Here is a 27032-nt window from a genome sequence, read left to right as displayed (position 1 = left end):
CACGAACAGTAAAAATGGATCCCAAACGATATCGATGTGCCGATGGCAAGGTCACAAATTAAATATTTAACACGTAAACAAAAGACATCGGTCACCGCAAACTAAACGTACCGCAACGAACGTGCTGCGGGAGTTTCACAACACAAATTCCCCTGTTCACTGATTTAAAAAAAACAAGAACAGTATAGTTCGCATACGGCCAGACCTATGTGCGGGCGTTAAGCAAACACCTTCGCTCTCCCGCTACACAGCGTACAGCCGTCGCCTATCCGTGCTCGCGTTGCACTCACGAGTCTCGAAAGTGGCGCGGGTCAGTCAGTGGCGTGCGTCAGATGTTTCTCGCTTCTTCGCATCGCGGCTTGATCCAGGGCTTCGTCCCAGAAGGCGCACGGTTCGGGCGACACCATCGGCGATCCCAGCGAGCAGTTGAACGCGTCCGCAAACTGCGGCGTGTGCCTGAGCGGCACGTTGCAGCGGTAGGCGGCGACGGGCAGCGCCTTCGAGGACCGCTCGTCGCCCGCGTTCTCGCACTGCTGGTAGCAGAAGGCCACGAAGAACAGCTGCTCCTCGCTCATCCACCCGAGGCCCTTGAGTCGCTGCGCGGACGCCGTCGACACGAAGGCCCGGTACGCGGGCAGGAGCCCCACGAAGTCTCGCAGCGCGGCCATCTTGTTCAGCGTGCCCCGGTCGACGCGCATGTCTTCCTGGTAGGCCTTTTTCAGGCATTCCTGCGAGTTGTATAGCAGTAATTTGGAACTACGGCTGTACAGACGCTCACACTTCTGTCTATAGCGCCCCGCTAGCAGTGGATGAGCAATAAACACGTACAACAGCTGCGAGGTTCAAGGCACTGGGCTCGTAACTCCGCGATGTGTTCACGTATCGTTCTGGCCGGCGTTAATGACAAGCACTGCATTTCAAGCCGGCAAGCAACGCGCCACCTCACTGCACTATATAGTAGGGTAAATATCGGCATTTCACGGTTATATGTGACAGAAAAAATCACTCCGTTGACTTAATTAAGACGAGATCAGTGTCTGATAATGTCTATCAAAAATGTGTACTGCATTATTAGCTTTTAGCCCAACCCGTTGCCTAACTTTTCCAATAAGAGTTTCAATTCGGTGTGATGCTTCGCCAATTCCTCCATATGGCAACCCACTTGCAGCCAACACTGCTTTACGCAGAAATCAGTATGTATACTTCAACTTATACAGTTATGCTCAATAAAAAACAAAAAAAAACAAATTTTTATAGATATATCAGCGCAAATTTTCGCCATTAACCGGGAAGGAACCAATAACTAGAGCCTGCATTCACAGAAAGCTCTTGCGCTCGAGTTGTTACAACCGAGCAACCGAGCCAATCCTGATGCTAGATATATTATTAGAGAAGGCGGCCAGCCAATGGCAAAAAAGTTATGAACGAAAAGCTTTGTGAATATTACCCTCGGGGTGGTTCGAATATAGAGAAATTTGTGAATTGAATCAAATAAGAATAGTTGATAAAGCAACGTTCGAACAGCGATCTAATGCCGCATGTTTACTAAACAAAGTAAAGTATAAACGCTTGCTGGAGTCAAATTAACAGAAGAAAGAAAATATGCATTTACGTTATGTGATACCTACATTGAACTGCATGTCACGTCAACTGAGAGGCTTGGAAACAACGCAAAGGTAAACGTATCTGGCGCACCAATGGGCCCGACAGCAATGACCTCAAGACAACTTGAGTCTTTCTCGCCGTAGACCGCAACAACAGTTGGTTGTAATCCCTTACAGCATTCGAACTTAAACAAATATTCGACAGCCTCGAATAGCGAATTCTCGGATCGAATACGAATCGAATGACAAAGGCTGTTATATTCGTATTCCAAATTTCGAATATTCGCGCACCCCTGCTAGTAATAGGCAATCCTGGCTCACGGGCATTTAAAAGCGACTCTTACTAATCGGCTGCCAAAGCCGCTTTCGCCGTCGGAGTCCCCCGAATATTGTCGGTCACCCGACAAGTGGAGCTCCAGGAGTCCCATCAACGCGCTGGACACGGCCAAACCCAGGGCGCCATAGTTGATCCCAGGAAGGCCGTCGGAGCCGAAGAATGGCGGCATCAGCAGCGCCTCCGGCACGGACAGCGTGTTTTCCTCCAAACCGAACGTCACCTCCGTGCTCATCGGTAACGCCTGCGACGGCGACGTCATGTTCAGCTGGCAAGACCTGATCGTTGACGCCGCTGTGGCCCAAGCGAGAAGAGCGTTGGCGCTGCTTATGTTCTCAGAGTAGTCCTGCAGGCAATCTGGAGGTAAACGACCGGTCTCGTTTTAGCGTTCGCATTTCCCAGCAGTACGACGCAGGAGAAGCACCTACGTTAAAGGTGTTGCGCCCGCTCTGCTTCCCTCCACCCTCGGAAAAGACAGGACATTCGTAAAAAAAAAATGCTAAATTCGAGTCGAATACAAATTTGAAGAAAACACCTTCGAATATCTTATCAAATATCGAATAGTTTTTTTCTCAATTTTAAGCCAAGTAAAATATAAAGGTTACGTCGAGTTCAATTGATAAAGAGGATATTTGTTTACATTATCTGATACATGTAATGCCCTTAACAGCTGGACGCCCGGTCTCCTGCGGAGCTTGTAAATAACGTATTCATTAGTGATCTTATCTGCAGTGCACTACGACAATGACTGTGACGCGACAAAGAAACAGAATACCATCAGATGCACGAAGAGTGTTGTGTTCGATGAAGTGCAATACGTACTACTCTACCACACATCGTTTTACGAGGACACGAACATGGTGAGGTTGGCCAAAGGATAACTTACCTTGCATCTTTTGCGACTACAAATTTGCGGGCAGTCCAAAGTCGAGTAATCTTTACTGTACGAATGGAAATTATTGAACAGAAGTATGCTCCATAAGTTCGGTCAAGAAACGGTTCCTCTTCGCAACAGTTGCTGCACTAGCAGCAGATACATTAGTCCCTACTCACATCAATCTTTCTCCCTGTAGACTCAGGGAATAATCGTTATTTGTTATATACAAAAAGAAACGAATATTCGAAAATTTTGAATAGTCAATTCTCGAAACAAATACGAATTGAATAGCCCGCGCTATTCGACTCGCATTCGAAATTTCGAATATTTGCACACGCTTATACCCGAGAAGGTAACCGTAAATGCTTCACGTTTCTCGCAGACACGGGGAGCAGCCTTTGCCGTTCTTCAGGGCGAAGCAGAGATAACTGTTGCAGCGCCAAGGGAACGTGTGCTCAGCACTTACAAGTCATGCGCAATCATGCACACACAGAGAAGCGTCACAGAAGCAGTGCTGTCGTCGCACTGCACCACGTTGCAGAGGCGTGCTGGCAGAGAAAAATGATGCCGGAGTCGCTTTCGCGACGAAGAAACACCAATGCGCGCACACGCTATAGGAGGTCGCAAACGAACAATGATGATTGGTTGGCGTATGAGAAACAAAAACGCACGCCTGCTACGAAGGGACGAGTGGGCGACAACTGTCGCCGAGTGAGTATACTACCAGTCTCTGCAGACCTTTCTATAAACATTTCTGTAGACATGTCACTGACTATGCAACTTCACTTCGCTTGACGGCTGCTGGACCAAATCCGAGCCCATTCCGAACTTTATTGCGAAGCATTCTTGACGAGTTCAACCCAGTTTACTGTAACGGGTATATGGCCATTTTCGTGTGCCGATCCCTAAGATAGTACAGTCTAAATGTGTGGGCCGATTCCGAAGGTAACGCAGTCTAGAATGAGGGCTCCACTGGGCATGTGTGTCCCAGGGGCCATTGGGTGTGCGCCACTGGGTAGGTGTCGCTATTCAATGAATCTCTTCGGCGCCGACTTGGGACACTGGGTCCCATAACAACAAAAAACATCACGCGCTGCACTCCTCATCAGTTTGCAACACCTCGCGAAAGCATTAACCGTTCGCTGAAAAACAGTTATACGATTCGTAGAAAACATTCTCTATGAGTCTATTTCACAACATAGATGCCAAATGGAGTTGAGGGTGCTCATATATTTAACAGCGGAGCTCTGGTGTCAAACAGAGGGGCAGGTTCCGGAGCTCACCGCCAGCGGGTGCGCCGAAGGTAGAAGCATGTTTTATTAGAATGTGAAGATATCTTCCCAGCGATCGATTTAGGCACCACTGGCCTCCCTGAAGCCCTTGAGGACCCGATCGGAAGATTGGTGGAAGAAAACTAGGGAAATAATCAACAGAGACGTACAAAAACTAAGTTCGCAATAGGGGGTCAGGAAATTTGGTTAAGGAATTTCATAGTGGTTTCTTTTCCTTCTCTTTTATCTTTTTTAACCTAGGTAGGATATTAGGCCGTATAATAGCAAGAGCTTGGTGGCGCAACCCATCGCCCCGTTCCAAAGGGGACGCTGACAGCATCCATCCATCCATCCATCCATCCGGAGACAACGGAGGTGTACAAAAACTAAGCCCACAGTAGGGATTCAGAACATTGGGTTATAGAATTAATCGTGTTTTCTTTCTTTTTTGCATTTTTAACACAGGTAAGACATTAAGCAATATAATTAAGCAATATATATCAAGCAAGAGCTTGATGGCGCAACCCACCGCAACAGGGAAGCTCATTACATCCACCCATCCATCCACCCATCCATCCATCTGGGGCCCCGCCGAAATGAGAGGGGACCAATCAGAGGGCGCACCGGGGTTGGGGAGAAGAGAGGGGTACAGGAGCAGGTGTTTCGCCGGCGCCAACCCTTTCGCCCCATGGATTCCGCTCGGCGCGAGCGGCAGCGCCGACGTCGCGCAAATCCCGAGCTTCGAGAGCGAGAAGCGCAAGCAATGTGCCAGCGAAGGAAAGCCGCTACCACCGAGGATCGAGAACGGGAAGCGCAAGCCAAGAGGCAGTGGAGGCAAGCCAACCCGCACTTTCATGAGAAGGCAACTGAAGCCAAGCGCCAGCAGAGGCAAGCTAACCCCCAACTCCGAAAGTATAGAAGGCCGAGCAGAGACGTCGACGCAGAGATGCTCCTCCCACGGAGGTTGCCAGTGGATGGTTCAAGAGAGAATTCGTCGACCGTGAGTTCGGCCACAGCTGCAAGGTGTGCGATAGACTGTGGTTTGATCACAACCTCGTGCATCTGAATAGTGCTCAATCCGGAACAGAAGCTCGAATCTGGCAACATGATGACAACGAGCCAAAATAATTTCATGAAAATCACGCTAAACACGAGTTCAAACTTGAGATAAATGACCACCAGCTTCGCTGTTTCGACAGCTTTCATTGCGCGGAAGTTGCTTTACTTTTGTTTCATACGTTGACCTGTATTATTGTTATTACACTATAGTAATTAGCAGCTAAGCTCTCACAACTCACCATAGCATCAAATGAGTACTTTTTGTACAAGACTTCAATTTTGAGCAGCACACCTATACTACTCGTCACAAATATAACGAAATGACTATCTGCTGAATTTGTCTTACTCGCACCAGAAATAATTAGTTTGTTATAAGTAACAATTTAACACCATGAAATCTAAAGCTGCCGCCTTTTTTGTTTATTCTTTTCGTCTTCGGATTCCACCACTGTTGGCAATCATTTCTCGAGGGAAAGGAAGCTCCAACCGAAATATATATGTTAATACTTTTAATGCCGCTGTTAGCAGGTGAGATGAAAGCGACCTTTATTTTAAACAGATATTCCAAATAAGTTGCCGCACAGACCGGATATAGCGGGGAAATAAGATGCATTCGCATGGCGTTAATCGACCATAAGTATGCACGTGTGGTACCGGCTTAGAAACAAGTCGCATAGTTAGCATCTAAACAAGCAAACATGTGCGTACACCATGCTGTGCCACAGAAATCGCACCAAATTATCCGTTTTCTTTTACGTAATATAATAATTGGACGGACAAGAGCAATCGCATATTGTTTATCACATAATTTCCAGACAACCACTGAGGTTGGTAGCTAATAGCACGTTCTTAACTGCGTGATTTGCTTCGGTAGTGGGAGCCACACGCGTCAAGGACGTGGTTTTTCCGGGGGGAAAAATGAAATTCGGCTACATGTTACACTCCTGTAACACGTGAAGGCGAAAGCCTGCTGACACATTTGGTAACGCGCCGCCTCGCATAGTCGCGTTGCTGCTTTCGCAGTTCGACTTCTTCGGCTCGTCCTCGACGCTCAGCGGCGGCTTCGCGCACTCGTATAGCGGGGAAAGACTCAAGCCAACGCCGTTTCTCTTCGACTTTACGTTGCACCCTCCCAGCAGGGAATGGAAACTTATGCTGCTCTTTGCGTTGAATCGGTGATTTCAATGAATGTGTATGCACTGTTCGGTTCCCTTTGCTGAACACTTGTAGCCTCAGCCTTACGGGGGTATGAGGCATTCAGAAGGTCACGTGTTTTTTTTTTGTGCCATTCGACTAGATACCGCGTTTCTGTACGTTGTATGCTTCATTTCAATCATTGTATGCACTGTACGCTTCACTTTGATAAGTGCTTGTAGCCTCTGCATTACGAGAGGTATGAGCCATTGCATTTTTTCGCTTGCTTATGGGGGTATGAGCCATTGCTGATGATGATAGTTTTTGCACCAATGGACCGGACGACGCGTTTTTTTTTTTCAAGGCCATCGGGGGTATGAGCCACTTAAGGCTTTCGCCTTAAAAGAAAGAAGAAGGTAGCGGCAGGTTCATATCGTATACAACACAGACATGTCTTCATATCAGACCTGTCTGTGTTGTATACGATAAGTGACATCCTTGCTTTGCGCATGCTATGTTAAAATTTAAGCATTTGTCGTTTCGACATTCCCCACGCTTAACGTCACGAAGTATTTGATTCTGCGTAATTATCTTTCATGAATCGGTCGCGAACGCCTGTGTCGTTATACATACAATAAACGCACTGGTGAGCCATGCGTTAAAATTTGTTTTATTAGCAACTGCAGTCTCCTTTTTCGTCTCCAATATTGAAAGCTCAGTGGAAAAGAGTCAGCGACGTAGTACAGGAGTCAGCGACGTCATCGAAACAGTGCACCATCAGATGGAGAGCCTGACAGTGTCACTGCGCCACAATCTGGGTACCCAAATCGTCAGATGCCGTAAAGATAATCGTGTAGCACGTTTCACTAAAACCGACTCTTCTTTAACTTTCTTTCTGTTTGTTGAAGGAAAATTCTATATAAATTTCCTTGGGAGACACAGCTAAAGGCTGCGGAAATACCTGGTTTTATGTGGTTTACCGATGTTCCTTGAATCGTAATCAGTTTTGTTGTTTTGTTAGTTGCCATGGCAACTAACACTAGTTTCAGCGCACTAAAGTTAGCAAGAGCTTGTAAAGAGAAACTGCTAATTTTATCACCGCGTCTTTCTTATTTTTTTAGCAGCGAGGCTGTATATCACTAGGGTTCCGTGCATTTTTGTTCTCCGTGAACAAAAGCTATCATCATCAATGGCTCGTACCCCCGTAATCATGTAACCACTCTAATCGCTCATAGCCCCGTAAGGCATAGCCTACAAGCACTCAGCAATAGGAAGTGAACAGTGCTTACATTCTTTGGAATTACGCATACAACATACAGAACAGCACGTTGACAATTGTCATTATTTATGGCTCATACCCCCGTAAGGCAGAGGCTACAAACACTCAGCAAAGTGCAGCGAACAGTGCATACATTCTTTGTTTTGTTTTGAAAACACATATGCATTTGACAGCGAAGGGGAAGCGAGGAGCAAGCTGCCAACTGCCACCGGAAGAGGCGTAACGCCTGCCTACTCTTCAGAAAGGAGGGGACAGAAACAGAAAATCACTCGTAGAACATACAGAACAGCATACGTTTCAATATAGGTCAAGTTAAGAAAAAGACATTTGAAGCACATAATTGATAAGGCACTCGTGATAGCAATGCTAAGCACGTAGCGCTTCCCGCAACGTTTTCCGGTAAAGATCCCCTTCACATTTGACACGCTATGGCATTCTGCAGCTGATCACGCCGTCACAGGAGCAATTCCTAGCCAGGGGGGCCGCACTTCAATGCCCGCAAAATGCAAAAAGTCTCGCGTACTTATGTTTAGGTCCACATTACCAAACATTAGGTGGCCAAATAATCTGGAGGCTCTCGTTGCTCACTGTACAGTTTCGGGGATGTGAAACCCACTTTTTTGTATTAATAACATTGGTTTTAATCTTCGTTTACGCGACCTTAAGATATGAATCTATGCGCATCCGCTCGGCTTTCCATTCTGCCGATGATCGACCGAGTCGAAAGGCAAGCAGCTACAGCGATACACTTGACTATAATGACTGCGTCGGAGTTGAGTGCGCTTACCAAGCTCTTGCAAGCGACGGTAGACCGAAACGCGTGCTTTCTTAGCCAGTGCCAGGCGAATATTGATCTTCTGGCCCACGCTCATCCAGCTGCTTGCTTCGACCAAGGAGAGAGTTGAGCGCAGGATGATGCTGATCATGGATGAGGCCTCGCGCGTCGCGGCACCTCCGGCCACCCCGACGCTATCCAGGAAGCGTCTGGATAGTGCATAGTGCAGCAGTCGCTCCAGCGTGGTGTAGCAGTAGTAGTGCCGCAGCTCCATTGGCTCCAGGAGGGCCGGCTCGGCGATGGGAGCGATGCGACGCAGCACCGACCACTGCACGTACCTGCAACCGGCCCAGGAATGCACGACAGAACGTAATAAAACCCTCAAGACAAACACTTCATCGATATAGGCGTCTACTTTAGCCCACTAAGAAACCGCGCAACGTTTTTCTTACGCCAAATGTGTGTGCCGAAACGCTTGACAAAGCACGTGTCTTACGCCCTGTAGAGTTTACTTCGAAAATGTTGTCCGCTGTTGATACTTCCGTTGGCTTGCAATCGCACCTAGGCAGGCAAGCAAGTGGCACCACACTGTGCGCTGAACTGAAGAGTCGGTGGAAATTTGTTTATGCTGGCCAATATAGCTTGACTATGCATAATCTTCTAATTAGATGAACTTGCGCGAAAGTATACACTGAAAACCAATTGTTTGCTGTAGCGTGGACGCATGATACGAAGAACCCAAAACGGACGCAGAAAGTCAGGATTGAAGCGACAAGTGTCTACGCGGCAAGGAGAAGCCAGCAATGGTGCTACAGGGACTACTTGAAAAAACAATCAAGGATAGGTGCGAAGCTACATCACTCGCACGACGTTTTGTCTCTCACCTCGCAGCTAATACATGCATTATAAGTCTTATGAAGCTCACGTTATTAGAGTCAAAGTATGTCCGCCTCGCCTAGGAACTCGTATGCAAAAATGCCACGTTTGCTACGCTTATTCCTTCTCTATAAAAAATCTGTATGGCTTAAGAAAAAAAAAACACGCTTTATATAGGCAACGATGACAGCGACAGCAGTCGTCAAGGAAGAACAGACATTGCGAGCAAAAACATCGCTCCGCTTTAGATCACCATTTCCCACCTGTTCAGCTGCGTCGTGCTGAACTTTGCGAGAATCTTTTCGACCAGCTGGATAACGTGGATCGACGTGACCACTATGCAGTCCTTGACGTCGAACTGGATGTCCAGCGTCTCGCCGAGGTAGAGGAACATGTCGGCCACGGTCACATTGGCCGCGAAGACGCCTCCATTTCCTAGTTGGAACGCTCTTCTCACGGGCAGCCAGGTGAAGCGGTGAAGCAGGCTCACCAGGAACGCGTCAACCCGGATGATGTCGCGGAGCACTGCTGCGGGAATGTCCTTCCCCGTCACTAGCGCGAACGCCCTCTTGATGAAGTGGGCGCTGCCCGTCAGGTCTTCGATGAAGGGCGCGTACATGTGGACGTCGACCTTCTCGAACACGAACGTCCAGTTGGCGCCGCTGCACTGGGCGACGGCGTCCCTCCGGGCTCGTCCGACGTTGAAGATCGTCTGGAAGCCGTAGTGGACGTTCAGATGCACAATGTGCTTCAGCGGGTGCTCGCCCGACTCGTCGTCATCGTCCAGGGTGACGCCCTCGATGCGCATGAACTCCCTGAGCGCCTCCACGTTGCGCTTCGGCTGCATGCAGGCCCAGTACAGGTTGACCGCCTTCGCCTCCGAGGAGCTGGTAGCCGCGGAGTGCGGGAGCTCCTTCAGGACGCGGCTCATGAGCGCGACGATGCGGTGCCGGTGTTCCTCCTTGACGGTGTACTCGTGCGGCAGCCGCAAGCTCCAGCGCTTGCAGACGAACTGGTAGAAGTCCGAACAGGGTTCCTGGTCGTAGGAGAGTGCGTCCTGGAAGATGCTGGAGAACTGTTCGCAGCTGGACGACGTGCAGACGAGCGACGGCGCGGTCACTTGCGTTGGCCGGCCGCTCACCATTGCCGGCTTGGTCGCGCTGTCGTCCTCGGCCTTGACCAGGGCTCCGGCCTTGTGCCGGTAAGAAACTTCGAGCACGTGCCACATGGCGTAGATGGCGATCGAAAAGACCATGCTGGCGACGAGTGAGACGATCATGCTTCGCCTGACGCCACCCTGCATGTAGGCGAAGCTTGCTAAATGCGCGGCTACGTAGAGTAGTGAACAAAAGATATGATATTTTGCTTTTGCATCCTGCTAGGCAAGCTGCTCAGATCATTGGAGCTGCGTTATGCCAAACCGCTAGCTTTTGGGGCAATGGTTTCTTGAACACGCACTACCATCGTACTCTGTTCACACCGCATATAGCCCAACCACCGGCCGCGTGTACGTAATCTGGGTATTCCAAGAATCCATGACAAGAAAACCGTAATAAGAACCAATATTATAAATGCGTACGCGCTGGTTAAATAAACGTTAATGATAGGCGGGCGTTTAGCTGAACAAAAGGTTTGGCATGCTGCTACAGGATTGATGTACCAGGTGTTTCAGCGAACACTTTCAAAAATTTGAAGGTTTGCCTGTGACAAATAGCACAATTCTGGTACATGAGCTGGTCTACTGAAAGAGGCGGCCATTACTTGCACAAACAAATCAAACGCATAAGAATAATTTACAGAAATTCAATAATTAAGTTTTAAATAATTATTTATAGCACATATTGCAATTTACAAATTCCAGCCGGAGTGTTGGCAAGGCGGATCCATTTGAAACGATTTCTCAAGATGATACCAGTTTGGCGATATTAATTTCCGAATATTGCAATGAAATGTATTGGCGTCCCAGTTACTCTTGTGCTTCAATGACTAAAACAACGTTTTGTTTAACATTTTGTTTATTGACGGGCGCCGTAGAGCTCCACTTTCCACCTTGTTCGTGTCATGGTGCTCATCCCTGTCCCTTACTGAATTTTTGTGAAAGTGGATGCGCGTGCGTTTCTTTTCTTCTTCTACTTCTTTTCTCTATAGCTCGAGCACGCACTTGACCGAGGACGGGAAGGGGAAGGGCTACGCCCCTGTAAGTCACTAACAGTTTATCTTGAAGTTCATTATCTATCATCTATCTATCTATCTTATCACTTTATCTCATTGGCATAATATAGAGGAAAAAACACGCACACACAACTAAGCTTGGTGCACATTAGCAGTTTCCCTGTCTGCTAAAAAGTTAGCATTTCTAAGTTTATGTGATACACGTGTGGAATAACGTTGGGCGCTCTGGTTGCTAATCTGCAAATGCGATGTTTCTTGGCATGCATGTGCAGTGAACCATTTGTCTGGTACTAAAACGGTCAGGAACTTTTGAATAAGCTGTTGCAGTCACTCTTGCGCGCGTCCGCAGCCCGCTACGTCTACTGCGTTATCGATCATCAACAAACCCAAATTTCCACCTCAGTGAATCAGTGCTATTTTTTTCCTTACACAGTACAGATTTTGTTCAACAAAGCTAAGACCATGAGACTACATCTGTCGTCTTTAGCACGCGAGCTCTAGGATGAGGCGGAGATACTTTGTGTCTGCTTAAGTTACTCTGAAAAGACTACTTACCTAAAATGTGTTAAATTAACTTTGTTGTTATAGCTTCAGGTCAGTTGTTTACATGAAACATTTGAAAGGCGTGACAATTTTATCTATATTATCCCAATGAGATAAAATGATAAGATAAAAGATAATGAACTGCAAGACGAACTGTTAGTGACTTACAGGGGCGTAGCCCTTCCCCTTCCCGTCCTCGGTCAAGTGCATACGTCCGGCATTGTGGCACTGAGCAGTATCCTATACCATGTTGGACGCCTTCAAAAGCAGCCACTACCTATTAGAGTGCTTTCAAGTGTTTTCAAGCACACACTTGAAGCAGGAAAACCTCCCCACTCAGTCACACCCGCAGCGCTAGTGGGAATTTAAACTTTCGTTTTCAGCTTGCTTCGGCGCTTCCGAAGCAGCCGACGCGGCCGCTGTGTCCATGTGATCCCTCACACCACGTCACGCCGGCGGCGGCGCCAGCTTTTCCAGGGATGGAGCTCGCCCCCAATATCAGTGTAGGTGCTGCGAGGGGCCGAGACGTTCGAACTTCCTCGCGCTTGTTGTCACGGGGCATTTCGGTGCGATATGATAGCGGGGCCACCTTTTCCGCGCTCCCGGCGCACTCGGTTTCAATATTGCATGGATTTACCGCTGAAATTTGATGATAAATGTCTCGAATTAGATGCGACTCTCAAGTTTAAAAAAAAAAGTGGGTATGCCATAAATCGTGCCGCCCTACAAGTTTTCCATATGAATAACTGCCCTCAAGTACAAAGAAAAGAAATGTTAATTAAAAAATGTTGTTAACCAGTCTTTTCGGAGTAACTTAAGCAGCGGCAAAGTATTTACGCCTCGCCGTAGTGTTCTTGTGCGGAGACGACAGGTCTCTCACGGTCATAGCTCTTTCATAAAAAAATCTGTATCTCCTAAAAAAAGTATCCTTTTACTGGAGTCTGCCTCACGTGCCTATCACGGTGTACCAGTAGTAATTATTAATGAGAACATTGAAACTAGAAATTGTTTAGCAGACAGTCTACTCAATGGAAAACTATTATCCACGATTACGTCCTAATGCGAAATTTCAGCTCAACTCTATACGTGCTTTCACTTCGACATACATTGGCTGGCGCGGACAGTCTGTCTCGTGCGGCACGTCGCAACGGAGCGAAGTTTGGCGCGACTGCCTCGCTTATCGGGCGATCACTAGAGGCAGCGCGTGGGTGAGGCGCGGGTGCGATTTGCAGCAGCCGCCGCACACAGACCTCCGCTCGCGCAGCGCTCTATTTCCAGACAGACGACGCGCGCTACTGTGGCGCCATCTCGGCGCCATCGTCGCCGCAAAGCCCGTCTTGCGCGGCGCTGCGCTTTTTTTTTTTTTCTGACGCTTTCGCCTTGCCCTCCTCCTCCACTTTCCTCCTCGCGCTCTCTTCGCTATCGCCGTCTTTCATCTCCAGCTGCGCTCCGTGTTTTCATCGTTCGCGGCACTCGTTCGCTTGGTTACGATGGACAACGCTGAAACTCGTCGTAGGAACGGGTGCCTAAGAGCTGCGCTCTAAAGAAAAAAAAAAGAAACAAGAATTTAAAGCTGCCAAAGGAAGAGGTAAAGAAAAGAAACAGTCTTTACTAGGTGAATGAAATGAAACTTGAAAACAGCGCTAATCTCAAGTTAGCGCAGCAATCTTTTTTGTCACAAACAGCATAGCACATGGCCAGGCAAAACACCCACGTGGCTATACAGGTCCAGAGTCAAGGACCCGAGAAAAAGGATAATCGAGACAGTGAGAGAGGGCGCGTCGTACCTCTTCGTTGTCACGAGGTTGACGCGGATGGTGTTCCTCGCCAGCCACTCCCCCGATCCCAGTGTGGCTGAGGCGCCTAAGAGACTCATTCGAGGGCGGTGCCGCCAGACGGGCGAGCTGGAAGTCCTCCGGCTTCGACGACGTGTCTCCACCGATCCACACGTTCATGGCTCGTCGCGTTGCTCTTCTTCTTCCTTCTTCTTCGTGGTCTCGTTCCCAATCTATGGCACTCACTTACAACAGGCTTCTGGCCCAAGAGCAGGTGCTAAGAGAAAAAAATATGAGAAGAAATATAAAGTGTGATTTCTGCAAGGAATTATGGCAGAAAATTTAAATCAGTAATGTTGCAGTACTAAATTAAAGGCATGCACTGCTGACAGCGAGGCACTGATACCAGAATAATTTCTAGAAACACATGAATCTGGAATGAATGAGTAAACGAATGAATAACATATCTTTATTGACAATGCTAGCCCTTTAGCCTATGCTGGGGTCAGGAAAATTAAGGTATAGAAATGGGTGGAAAGGGAAGGGTAACTGGCTTAGCACATTTCAATGGTCAGTCAATGGCCAGCGCATACTTTACAGCTTAACGTGAGAAACAACGCCCATATATGCCAGCGTTCTCACACGCTGAAGCGAATCTTCAGTTTTGGTTAGTTCAGCAAACCAATGACTAATTTATTGATTGCTGCAGCAATCAGGTTCTAACTACAAAAATTGATTTCTTTTTTTTTTTTGTACTAATGTAGCCCCCATGACCGGTCATAAAGGTACCAAGTTGTTCTGGAACGGTGTTCGGACTTTCTGTGGTTAAATTGTAACAGTATGCTTTCGCATCAGTAGCTCAGATGCACGCGTAAGCTACATCGAATGTGATGTTGAAAACATCGATTCGTTGCACCTCACCAACGAGGAACAGGGCCGGCGTGGAAACCTAGCTACACCTATGAGCCTGCGAAGCTTACTAGCTCACCTTACACTTGCAGTTACAAAGCTTATGGCTGTATAGTTCATCGGCTGTGAAGAGATATATTTTTCTAGGTACACTCTTCTCTTCAGCCTGAGACATTTTTTGTGCACGAAAGTAAGGCTACGCATCGCCGCAGGAAATGGGTTTGATCCCAAATGGCGGTGATGGGCGAAGTTTTGTCTTTGTTCGCTATATGATGACAATTTGTGGCCCCATTTGGTAGTTGTCCTTGTCTGGACTCCACGCAGTGAATCCTATCGTTGTGACACTTTCTTTCACGTTCTGGGAACGTACATACGTGAGCAACGCGACTATGGTTGCGCGTTGTATACAGTTTCATGCAAGAAATCTCTATGACGCGTTATGCAAATATTGGTACGATATACTCAAGCAGGTTATAAAAAGAAATTATGGAGTGGCAGCCCTTGCAGATTCTTACCAGCAGAGGTTCATTTGCTGTTCATTTCTATACACTTACTTCTAAGCAAATGCGGCAAATTTTGTTTGCGTGCATAAGCTCATACCGAAACCAGAAGCAGAACACAATTGTAACACGTTATATGCTATGACTAATATGCATTGTCACAATAATAGTATTTTTGTCACTTTAAAGTATGTTGAGTAGAAACATTACTTGATTTTTAAATCCGCTAACAACATAGAGTTTCTAAATAAATGTAAAACTCTATGGCTAACGACTATCATCACCAACGTAGAAAATTAAAAATGGACGCGTCCAGTCTCTCAGTGCGTGAAACCTGTGGCGAAGCTGTGAAAGTAGAGTGATTTAAAATTCTAATTTCGTAATAATTTGTGCCTCGCTTACTAGCCGTAGTACAGCCTTTGCCTGCAATACTGTTGTTCTCGAGTTGGGCAACGTACTGTTGGGGAGCTGCTTAAGTGAAGGGTAGAAGCCAATCATCGGCAGTGGTATTAGCCCGCAGCGACTGCAGTATGCCTCGGAACTCCGTAAGGTGGGCGTTTAACGTTCGTACATGGCAACCGACTCGAGAACAGTGGCTGTACGCCTTGCGGTGTGTTCAACCCGAAGAAAAAGAGCGAATCCAAAAGTTTGTGTTCACTAAGGATGCCAAAGCATCAATGGTTAGTGAAGCATCGTGACGTGTTGTTTGGCTGCTAAACTGACGTGTTATGTAAACTGCCTTTACGAATATATTTGTTGATGCACACCTCTCCCTTTTGTTCTTCATTGCTCCTCAAATGTTTCTAATAAAGATGCTGACAGAACCCGTCTAACGGTAAATGTTGACGTTAACGCGATTAGCGTAGCAATGTAGCGATTGCCACCGCACACACACGAAGTGGCAATTTCACTGCCAACCACAATGCCAAATCATACCACGACACAGTATGTCTTGTGATCGCTGCACCCAAGTTAAAACTCGGTAGTATACCTGTATCATGGCTACACATCCCTTGTGTCACGTTGGCACACTCACTCTGGGGGACTCGCCAAGAATGGGCACATACCGGTGTTACATAGGTAGCGCCGAATTCTTCTATTTGGGCACATACCCAATGACCCAACTTGTCTACTAGGCCAGACAGTAGCCAGCAGCAAATTATACCTAGTGGCCGAAGCTATAGCAGACAACTTGAGTCACAGGGTATGTAAAAGAGGCTAGATACAGATAGACACATAGACATTCCCCCCAAGAATGCTAACTGCACTAACAAATATGACAGCCAGCTTGGTAGGGTATCATTGCTGCCCACACTAATTCGTACTAAGGTGCACCAATGCTTCTGCACTGCTGGTAAGCCAACTGCACCTTTTTTCTCTCAGCTCACGTTTGCATGATTATTTTCGCAAATGTCTGTGGCACATGGTCACGTATAAGAGTGGCCATGAGCAGGGTGCTTAAGAGAAACAGACATTACCCATTTTAAAAAGTTATGGTTGCTATGTTTTCTTTTTGTCTTTAATAGATCGGCAGACTTCTGCTCAGAAAATGCATCAGTGAACTTCGTGGCGTGCCCTACCACGACATCCACTTCGGTCGAAATGAGCATAACAGGCCCGTCTTAAAACATCCGGAACTTACAGTTCACTCTTTTGACTTCAATGTCTCACATCAAGGGGATTTCGCAGTGTTGGCAGCCGACGACTACCCCAACGTCGGCGTTGACGTCATGAAAACAGAGTATTCCGGTGAACATCACTGAATGTGTTTGCGTAAACATTTTGCTTCCATTCATGAAAGCATTTGATGACCTAACACTTTTCAGTGCAGGCGGCAAAACGATACACGAGTTCTTCGCAGTCATGGAGAGGCAGTTCACTCCAAAAGAATGGAGCTACATTGAGCAGCCAGGCACCGAGAGTGACTTGCTTAGACGTTTTTATCGACTTTGGGCAAGTAGATTTTTTTTTTTCCAGCTACAAAACACATTTGGCAGAATGTCCTTGAGCTTTTTATTTTACAGTGCTTGAAGGAGAGCTTTGTCAAGGCTACAGGCGCTGGACTGACTATTGATCTGCAGCGGTTGAATTTCACTTGCCCAACAAAAGACCTCAAGCAGGGCATAATCACAAGTGACACGAAGCTGTATTTCGACAACCAGCTGCTTAACGACTGGATATTTCAAGAGACAATGCTTGATCATGACCACTGCGTCTGTACAGCCCTCAACGTAAGTTCTGCCCTGCACCCCACTGTATTTTGTCTTATCTCAGGAATTGCAAGTTATACAGTGAAACCATAAATAAATATGAACTGTCCTCCTGTTCATACATAGCTGGCAGCTACGAAGGCTAGGAAGCTGTCTCACTGCTCGCATTACTGACCGAAAAGTAATGCGTCACACATTGAAATGTACATTGGGGGAGGTGTTCCGCGAGTGTCCGCCTAATGAACATGTTCATGCTGTCTGCTGCTGAAGTTTTGATTGGCTGTTGGCACCTGCCTAGCCAATCAGCACTTCCGCAGCCTACGAAATCGACATATTTCCGAGATTGAAGCCATTACAGATCTGAACGTATTTACCACCGAATGAGCAGAGTGACGCGGTTCTCAGACTCGTGGCCACTGCTCGCGCTCTTGACCACAAAATTGTACATTGCATGCTGGAAGCACAAAGGTGCAAATACATATGAGATAACGCTACAAGTTGCAATATATGCGGTAGTTATTCCATAGAAAAATCCAGAGTATATGCATGATATAGATCAGCTTATTGCCATATACAGAATTCTGCGTGTATTGCATTTCCTCAGCTTAACACTCACCTTCTTGCATGCTTTCTAGCAAGGCACAATGATGTGGTGCTTGCATGTCATGCAACTTAGTTCTGCACGAGTGCATAAAGATGGCTGCTGTCTTTTGTGCAGACTGTAGTGCACTAATTATAACAAGAACAAAGTAAAATGTCAACCTGTAGGCTAACCAGTACATGAGAGAATTAATCTGTCAGCCAGCTTTGGAGATAGACTTAAAGAAAAGAATTGAGGACGAAATTACATATTATACAGAAGGCTAATCTAATGCTCAGCAGCCTGGGAAAAACATAATAGTTTGTGCTTATACTACTGTGGAAGTACATAGTGAAAGATAGTTATCTACATGCACTAGCTGTGCCCAACCCCGGCAGCAAGAAAAGGCTACAAGAACAGGCCAAGGATGCACTTGATAGGCACTCTGAACTCGTGAACAGCAGCTTACCTTGGATAGCAAAATGTCGGGTACAGTGCACTCTCAACTCTCTTCAAGGTGTAGAAAACTCAAGAACTTACCAAAACTTTTGCTTGCCAGGAGTGTACTGTATATATGAGAAATTATACAATGGTCCCCCAACTGTCTGGCTTAACATTCAGTTTGCTTTAATACTGTATTTTAACAGTACACACCTATGTGGCTGATTGCTAAAAGCTGACCAAACATCCTGGAAGGAAGCCATGAACTGTAAAGGAGCCGTGAAAAAAGAGATGGGAACATTGCTGACAGAAACAGTAATGGTACATGATGAAGCAAGAGTTGTTGATATTCTAATTCAGAATAAGAGGAAGAAGTCCAGTTGGGCAGGCCATGCATTAAAGTAACTGGTGGCACATTTGTGTTCACAGACTGGACCAATAGTTGTATGTCATCTGTGGACCATGTGATCAAGCAATACCTATTCCTATTGTGCTTGTCTCGTCCTAGCGGAGAAATTCATAACGTTGCTGTAACTTAAAGCCCCCAATTTTGGATCGTAAGAAAAATATCTTGGGAACTTTGCATTTGGTTTGAGAGCAAGACCCACTCACCTGTACTGCCCCACATCCTTTTGTCATGTGAATGCTCACACCCTAGTCATCGCACAATCTATGGTCTGCCATGTAAACCTAACTTTGAAGTAGCAGAATTGATGTTTTGAGGTAGGAGCAGCAATGTGGGACAGAAGAATAAGATGAACTGGTGAGGTTATGAAGTTTGCTGGCATAGGGCACGGCTGGTGGTGGTGGGTTTGTTGACAGAGGCCTTTGTGTTGCAGTGATAATAATGACATGATCGTGCTTACAGTTTGGAAACGAGGCCACTTCACCAAATTGCAAGCACTTCACCGTGCTGTCCTTCGATGAACTTACCAGTGGAAGTCATCCTTTGGGTTCTTCAAATGACTTTGACTGGACCCAGTTCATAGAAAAGTCAGAATTTCCAAGCTGAACCAAAAGAATATTACACTATTAAATATTCTGCGCACAGTTTATTCTTCATGTAAATAAAAGCATTTTCAGAAATTTACAGTCATCTTGACGCATCAGACAGCCGCAGTGCTAGTCGAGCAGGCGTCATTTAGTAAAAAAAGATGTGTAAAAACCTTTCCGTCCAGTTTGCACGTTTTGTTCACCAGGTACTTAGAAAAGTGCAAACATTCTCTGACAGAAACAATATCATCACTCGGAATGTCATCCGACGCCGAAAGCTGCACAGCAGTGCACCCAAATGTTTCTTTGATCAGCTAGGATTTCCAGTAGATTTTCTCTGCGCTCTTCACATTGGAAATACACGAGCAGATCTCAATATGATGACACTGCTCGAATGTTTAATTTCTTTTTCTGCAGTGCATTCAAGCGTGACGCTATACAAGCTAAATGCCTGGCACACAAAACATGATCGCATGCAAAACAAGCAAATGCTCTACCATATTCAATGGACAAGCAAATCACTTGTAAAGAATAATAACCTCTGGCCATGGGAGGCAGAAGCCAAAAGATAACGCTACAGCATCATTAGTTCTCTCTTGTTCTTTAAGGTGTCCCACTGACTAGGCTAGCACATCTCTCTCTATGGGCATTTGTGGCGAAAAATAAAAAAATAAGCAACCCCCACAGAGAGGAAGAGTACCCGCAGAAAGCATCAAGTACATTGATACAGATGGCCAGCGATGAACATGCCATCCTATTTTACGTGAAAGGTGTGACCTTGCAGTCCTTTGAACACAACAGTTATTTCCTTGGCAACTTGCATATGTTGTACACAGTACCCTAACAGTTTCATAAACACATGATAGCACGTATTTACACAACCTAGGCATGGCAAGCACGGCCACTATGGTAACGTAACTACATGTGCGGTATGCCATGATGGACGCACACATTTGTGGCAACGCCTACCAACTGATGCATACACACAGATGCCAACCACCCAAAGGTGTGATCTGTTCGACTTGCATTGCTACGGTCTGTAGATCACGCGCGCACAAATTTTCCAGTACGAGTACCCTCGCACAGCCCTGCAATGATGATACTTGTACAAAGGCTCTGTTGAAGTCACAGGAGGGACGAGTTTCCAATGTGCATAACATTTTCGGAAGAAACATCAGAGTGTCCCAGTCTTGTGACCCTCAGGCGAGGCAATTTAGCCGCCTTACAGGCGTTTTTTTCTTCTCCTGGAGAGAACTTGGTTGCTATCCAACACCATTTAAGACAGGCTTTCCACGAAGGCGGCAGGAAAGATTCCCTCACTAGAAGTCGATCCCAGCAGCCTCCCTTGCCACCAGTCGTTGTTGACCTTGCAGGTCACCTGGACTTTGTCTCCGGGGCGCAAGGTGAGTTCATCCGCGTGCTGGGCTTCAAATGCAAATGCAGCTCGGTAGATGTCCACACCCTGTTTACAGAAAACACAGGACATGCTGCTTCATAACACAGTCATCAGGCAGAAGCAATAAGAAATAGGTGGAATACTGAATAATTTGATGAGCACACTGAGAAACTGCAGTAAGTTGAAAAATTTTCACTCTTGGTGGGATTTTGTTGTTAATGGTGACATGCAGTCGGGAGATGGCATTTCTTGTACACTAGTGACTTGCTAGAGCACGCTTCTTGGGTATGGATGGTGTATGTTTTGTAAAACGAGGATCTTGGCAACAACATTTCTAAAGTGACTAGCTTTATCTGGCTCTTTCGCCGTTTTTGTGGTTGGCGGCGGTCGATGGTCGGACTTTAAAAAAAATTAAATTATGGGGTTTTACATGCTAAAACCACGATCTGATTATGAAGCATGCCATAGTGGGGGACGCCGGAAATTTCGACCACCTGGGGTTCTTTAACGTGCACCTAGATCGAAGTACACAGGTGTTTTTGCATTTCCCTCCCATCGAAATGCAGCTAGTAAAATGTGGCCGCCGTGGCCGGGATTCAACCCTGCGACCTTGTGCGTAGGAGCCCAACACCACAGCCACTAAACAATCATGGCGAGTGATGGTTGGACTTGCGATACAAAGGTGCTGAGGGAAAGGGCGTGCGCTCGCATGCAACTGAGTAGTGGAGAAGGGCAGGGCTGTCATGTGAGACGTCTAGTGCAACAGAGTTGAAAGAATGGGCAAAAGGGAGGGATGGACAGAGTGGGGGGACTGTTGCTTGTTCGCTGGAGCTATTCGCTTATGTTGACAATCATCGTCGACAGTTTCTGCACATTTTATTTAGTTATTAACACTGTGACAAAAATGAACCACAATGATGTGCACAGGCATCTCTTGGTTGATAGCGCTCCATATGCATGAATGGTGTCATACGGCCATCTGCCAGGAGAGTACTCTAGTGCTGCTATGTGCATTACTTGCTTGGAGTGCTTGCGACATGTATGCAGGTTGCAGTACAAGTTCATAATATATTTACATTGTGTTTTCCTCAGGTAAATTACTTTAGCACTGCCACTAAATTATGATGAATTTTTTTCAGCTTACCTGAAGCTGCTATGTATGAGCAGGAAATTGACCACAATTTTTGTGCCCCTTTCACTACTACAGTTTCACAACTCCGAAAAATTTTTTACCCTCATGCAAAAATTTTCCTTTAATGCTCAGGCTTTCACTGAAAATTCTCCATATGAAACTAACTTGACAACAATCCATATACTGTATTTTCACGATTCTAACATGTACATGATTGCACAGGTAAGTTATGTGCAGAAATTAAGAAAATGTAATTTGATCCAAATTCTACCATGCGGATATAAAAAAAATTAAGTTTGACACCACGTACCTGACACAACAAGTTTTATTTGACGCACACAACCGTCCCACCATTGACACAACTAGCATTACAAGTCTGTGTCGGATTCCGGCGAATATTCCTTGTCCCTCAGCTGACCACAGGCGGTCCTCCTCGCTTCCATTCAGGGCATTAGAAATGCTCAACTTCTTGAATGAATGTGACACCATTGCTCACAGGAGTGCCTTCCACATGCCTTAAACCCACGTCATGAGGTCTGCCAGCACTGGCCTTTCATTCCCCCAGTCAGCATCAATGAGTGTTCACCTCCAAGCAGCCAATCATTGTATGCCACATGTACCCTGTCCTTGGAAGGTTTATTACCACATGTCTAACACACGTCTAACAGATGATTGCGAGGTTGCTGTGGCAGGCCACAAGCTTCTCCTTAACATGGTTAGAGTGTACTAGAAACTTTTTTGCGTGGTCTGATCATGCCTCTCCGACACATTTTGTGTCACCTGTAGCATCACCACTACAGTCACTAACAACTGAAGATTACACTATGGGTGAAATGTGTCGCACATTGCAGTGGAGGAGGAGGGAGGCATGGTTGGGTGTTTGACCAGGAACACGCTCCAGACCAGCCATGAGTAGAGCTACTGTTTGTTAGAAGCATCCAATAGTTAGCGACGATGACAACGTCGCTGCTACAAGCCACACTTCGCGTACCACACGTGATAAGGCACGAGGCATGTCGGTTGGTGCACTAGCCATATATTCTGGTTCATGGGAACACGGTCATTGACGTGACACCTGAGCGAATCAAGAACTAGCACGGCACGTACACCCAGGTCTGCAACGGGCCTCTTCCCCCACACGTCTATCCAGTTGATCATCAGATCAACATCTATCCACCCTTTCAGATGCACCCGCACTAACACATCTTTTGTAAATGTGACATCTGCTGGCAATGTTTCCTATTTGAATATTAGGTAGGGTTTCAGCTTGTGCCAATCGACCAAGCAGCACAGCAGTGCTGTCACTCTGGTCTTTTTCTTCCCAGAAGAAAGTACTTACACTTGCTTCGTGCCTTGTGCTTCCGCCATGTAGTTTGACAGCATGTAAAAAAAAAAAACTGGCATCTGCTCTGCATTTCCGATCATGCCGATTGGGCAGCCGTGGAAATGTCAGAACTTAGTTACAAGCATCTGGAAGGCAATCAGCTTTTCTTCATACACCTCCGGTAGTTTCTGAAAAATGCTTGTCTTTTGGCACAGTGAAAATCCCTTATGCTTCATGAAGTTGGCGATCCAGCTCCTGCTAGCTTTAAAACGAGAACAAGAGATGTTCAAGTTGATCGCAAGCAGAAACTCCTTAACTTTCACCATTTGTGAAGTGACTGGCAGTTGGATAAGTCATTGCTCCTTGATGAAATCTGTGAGGTAGTCTTCCAGTTCCAGAAAATGTCACTGCTCCGGGCAGGTAAATCTCTTGCAGGAAGCCATGCATGAAAAGATGGCATTGCTTTGTTTCCGCCAATCGCTCACAAGTCTCCGGGACACCTAAAACATGCGATGTCACTTGGTTTCCTTCCTTCTCCTCGGCAAGTTAAACGACTTCTTGCTTAAGGGATGCCTCATAGTGCAACTCCTTTGAAGCCATTGCAACTAAATCAAATGATAAGAGAGACGAGCCAGGAGTGGCAGCGACGACAGCACAGGCACACACATGCGGGCAAAAAAATTTACTTGCTTGATGTTGATTGGGCTGTCCCGTCTAAATGTTTAGGGAGAGTTAACATCCATGGCGATGCTGCTAGATATTTTGCAGCCGGTTTTTTTACATTTTCTGAAACCATTCTTACTTTTGCACCAGACTAATGCACACACGAATGAGAGCTATTTTTAGAGGAAAAAAGTGCATATTAGAATCATGTAGATATGGTACACAAACTACTCCATGCCTCTTCAAGCTGTCCCTGGAACACTTTATATGCACGCACGTGCATAGCCCAGTAAAGAAAAAGTAGAAAAAGTAGGCACTGCAATGTTTTGACACTAAACAAGGAACACACCACGAAAAAACATGAAATTCCAGTCTGAAAAGCATTCAGGCTGCTCCATGAGGAATGGTAAAGTACCTTTGTGGAGGGGCTCTTTGATATTGGTTGCACAAAGGAAGCCGGGAACTGCCCTCTTTTGTCTCCGTTTTCTCCATACAGCCAGTCCTTGTTGATTCGAGAAAGCACGACCACCGTGTCTCCTTCCTGCAAACCAGATTGTGTCACTTGGCAGCTTCTTTGGACGACAAACACAAGTGAAAGCAATGTGAAAGCAATACATACCGAGAATCCCAAATCGCCATCTTGCTCTGCATTAAAGCTGTACAGTGCAATTGCTGGGCACCCTAGAAAAAATAAAGGAACGTCATACACACAGTTCCCACTTATGTACACAGTTAAATTGAAGTCTAGGTGGTTAACATGCTCAAACCACAATGTGATTATGAGGCTACACCACAGAGGACAATTCCGGACTAATTTTGACCACCTGGGGTTCCTTAATGTGCACCTAAATCTAAGTACATAAGCACATTTTGCATTTCGCCTTGACTGAAATGCGGTCACCATGGCTGGGATTGAACCTGCGATCTCGCACTCAGCAACGTGAAACCGTTAACTACTAAGCTACCACTGCGGGTCTACGCATACAGCTTCAGATCTCAACGAAGCAAGGGATGCTTTAAAAAAGCACCCCAATACTTTTTGAACATGGTAAGAAAATTATGCATAGACAATGCTGACATGCAAGCCACACACATGCCTGCCAACCTGTGAGTGTTTAATTTGGTAAAAATCCCGCGGATAGAACACCATGGGTAGTGAGGCACGTAGCACACATTTTAAGAAGTTATTCCTGAGCCCACGCCTTTCACGGAATACATACACACTTTATTAATGATTATTATTTAATGATGAACCTTCGGCACAAATATTTCATACAACTTCACACAATATTTGCAAAATCGTAGGAAAGCCCAAATTCATAAACATTACGCAAAATTTGGAAGATTTGGCAGGTATGCAAATATAATTCTGCAGCAGGGAACCTACAATTTTGCATTACACTGATTACAACACATTTTCTCTCTCCTGCAACATTAGAAAACACCCCGTTTTTTTTTACCCTTTGAGATATTTTAGTAATGAAATTTCGTGAAGCACAACGACCTATAGATGCCAGCCATTAGGCATGGACATACACACCAGGCTGTAGATTTTCAAATCCTCTTACAGACAAGAATATTGTACTCTTGTTCAAAGCAAGCGCACTTAATCTCCACCACCATCTGTCGACCCGGCCTACACAGAGGCTGTGGGTTTGCGATGGGTCAGCTGACAGCAAAGCTGTGATGAGTGAACTCTGGCGGCAAGCATGTGATTAGAAAACGCCGAGTGCTATCACGGCCATTTTCTTCAGCCAATTCTAGCGGCTCCTGCAAAAGATGGCTGCCACCTACAAGCGCTGCAGATTCTAGTCTATAGGCAACTGTGACTCAATATCCCAGACAGTCCCAACTCCAAATTGTTGGATGTGCATTGGCACAAGAGAACGCAGAAGATCTGGAACAATTCCGGAGAGAGGTGTCTTGCATAAGATGTTTGTTCACTGACATTTCACATAAACAGTGCCAACCTGTATAAGTGAGAAACACTACTTGCCTGATGGCTGGGTTTCGGGCTCCAGGAATGCAAGAGGAAAACGGCCCCTCCTTCCATGGGCTTCTCCAAGGGCCCAGTCGCCGTCCAAGACACCGAGGAGGCGCACGACATCCCCTTGCCGAATGTTCAGCTCCTGACTGGACTCTGCCTCGAAGTCGTACAGAGCTCGGCGGTATGCCACTGAAACACCCTGTGGAAAGAACACCAGAGAGGGGAAAAAGCACCCAAGCAGGTTTAGCGAACAAGTGCGTGGTCAAAACTAAAACTAAATAAGCCATTTTTAGGGGTGTTTGATTAACGAAATTTCGTAATCGAATGCAAATATTAAGACAGAAACGCCCTTCGAATATCAGGTTGAATACCAAACAGTTTGTCTTTTTCAAGTGAAGTGAAATACATATTTAGCGTATTGTGGAGTCCATGTTGTAAAAAAAAATTTATACACACAATGCTGTTCGAAACCGCCGCTTCCTTGCAGTAGAATCACTTGTACAGTCAAAACTCGCTTATTCAACAATTGCTAATTCATAAAATTGGATAATTTGGACTCGCCCTCTGGTCCTGGCAGGTGTAGGCATTATTTATTGGCAGTAAACTCTTGTTAATACGAATGTATTCGGCGGTGCACCAGTTAATTTCAATGACCCTTGGAACGCGCAGAGCGCCAGAAATACAGTAAACTTCCGTTGAGTCGACTCCAGTCACGGAGAAAGAAATATTTGAGGAGAGAAACTTGCTAGGTTGCGACAGCATGTGCGGTCGGGCGAGGAGGAAATGATCGCAGCACGCCCGACACGTCATCTGTAGTGCTACAGTGAAAACTGCATTTATATGTTCTTCTATAGACGTGACACACAAAAATTGCGATATCGTCTGATATACTGCCTCTTCAGAGAGCATGCCACACGTATTTTGTCTTATCAGCGAGCAGACTCACGACAGAGGGCACGTCAGCGACGTGCTTGATGCCGTGACTTTATTGGGACGCCCGAGTGAGTGCTGTTTCCCCTCCTCATCAAGTCTTGCTTAGCGACTCTGTTTAATTCGATCCCGACCGAAGGTCCTAGCCAGTGTCCATACATTTCTATGGGCCGAAACTTCCGTTATTTTGATCTCAAAATTGGCCTTTGCCAAATAGTTCTAACTTGATTGGTCAGCTTCGCCACAATACAGCTGTTGAAGCGTATAC

At 46.2% G+C, this 27032-nt stretch overlaps 3 protein-coding genes across 6 annotated transcripts in view; 1 reads left to right on the top strand and 2 right to left on the bottom strand.

Annotated features, from left to right (window-relative positions):
* Positions 1 to 45: 45 nt before the first annotated feature.
* Positions 46 to 16456, bottom strand: LOC135898165 (endothelin-converting enzyme homolog). 2 transcript variants are annotated; one of them, XM_065426956.1, is made up of 6 exons: positions 16100 to 16456; positions 13712 to 13976; positions 9473 to 10506; positions 8346 to 8671; positions 1949 to 2295; positions 46 to 728 (listed from the first exon to the last, which is right to left on the bottom strand). In XM_065426956.1, exons 2-6 carry the CDS (start codon positions 13877 to 13879, stop codon positions 312 to 314), a joined length of 2292 nt encoding a protein of 763 aa, XP_065283028.1. In that variant the 5' UTR covers positions 13880 to 13976; positions 16100 to 16456; the 3' UTR covers positions 46 to 311. The 2 variants fall into 2 exon arrangements, with proteins under 2 accessions (XP_065283028.1, XP_065283029.1); XM_065426957.1 differs by lacking the exon at positions 1949 to 2295.
* On the top strand, positions 15406 to 19431 carry LOC135898167 (L-aminoadipate-semialdehyde dehydrogenase-phosphopantetheinyl transferase). 2 transcript variants are annotated; one of them, XM_065426961.1, is made up of 5 exons: positions 15406 to 15788; positions 16635 to 16857; positions 16940 to 17061; positions 17133 to 17339; positions 19208 to 19431. In XM_065426961.1, the coding sequence occupies exons 1-5, from the start codon at positions 15639 to 15641 to the stop codon at positions 19349 to 19351; spliced, it is 846 nt and encodes a 281-aa protein (XP_065283033.1). In that variant the 5' UTR covers positions 15406 to 15638; the 3' UTR covers positions 19352 to 19431. The 2 variants fall into 2 exon arrangements, with proteins under 2 accessions (XP_065283033.1, XP_065283034.1); XM_065426962.2 differs by lacking the exon at positions 19208 to 19431 and adding an exon at positions 18278 to 18406.
* Positions 19372 to 27032, bottom strand: part of LOC135898166 (uncharacterized) — a 43565-nt gene continuing 35904 nt past the window's right edge. For both annotated transcript variants that reach the window (XM_065426958.1, XM_065426960.1), the window contains exons 11-14: positions 25844 to 26033; positions 24467 to 24528; positions 24263 to 24388; positions 19372 to 20794 (exon numbers count right to left, since the gene is read on the bottom strand). In XM_065426958.1, coding sequence (XP_065283030.1) covers positions 20609 to 20794; positions 24263 to 24388; positions 24467 to 24528; positions 25844 to 26033 — 564 coding nt within the window. In that variant the 3' untranslated portion in view covers positions 19372 to 20608. The remainder of the gene's footprint in view (positions 20795 to 24262; positions 24389 to 24466; positions 24529 to 25843; positions 26034 to 27032) is intronic.

This window comes from Dermacentor albipictus, chromosome 3 (assembly GCF_038994185.2).
Source record: "Dermacentor albipictus isolate Rhodes 1998 colony chromosome 3, USDA_Dalb.pri_finalv2, whole genome shotgun sequence".
In the NCBI taxonomy this organism is placed as follows: domain Eukaryota; kingdom Metazoa; phylum Arthropoda; class Arachnida; order Ixodida; family Ixodidae; genus Dermacentor; species Dermacentor albipictus.
Note: the sequence above shows the minus strand (reverse complement) of the source record. Positions and strands in the feature narration are given on the sequence as shown.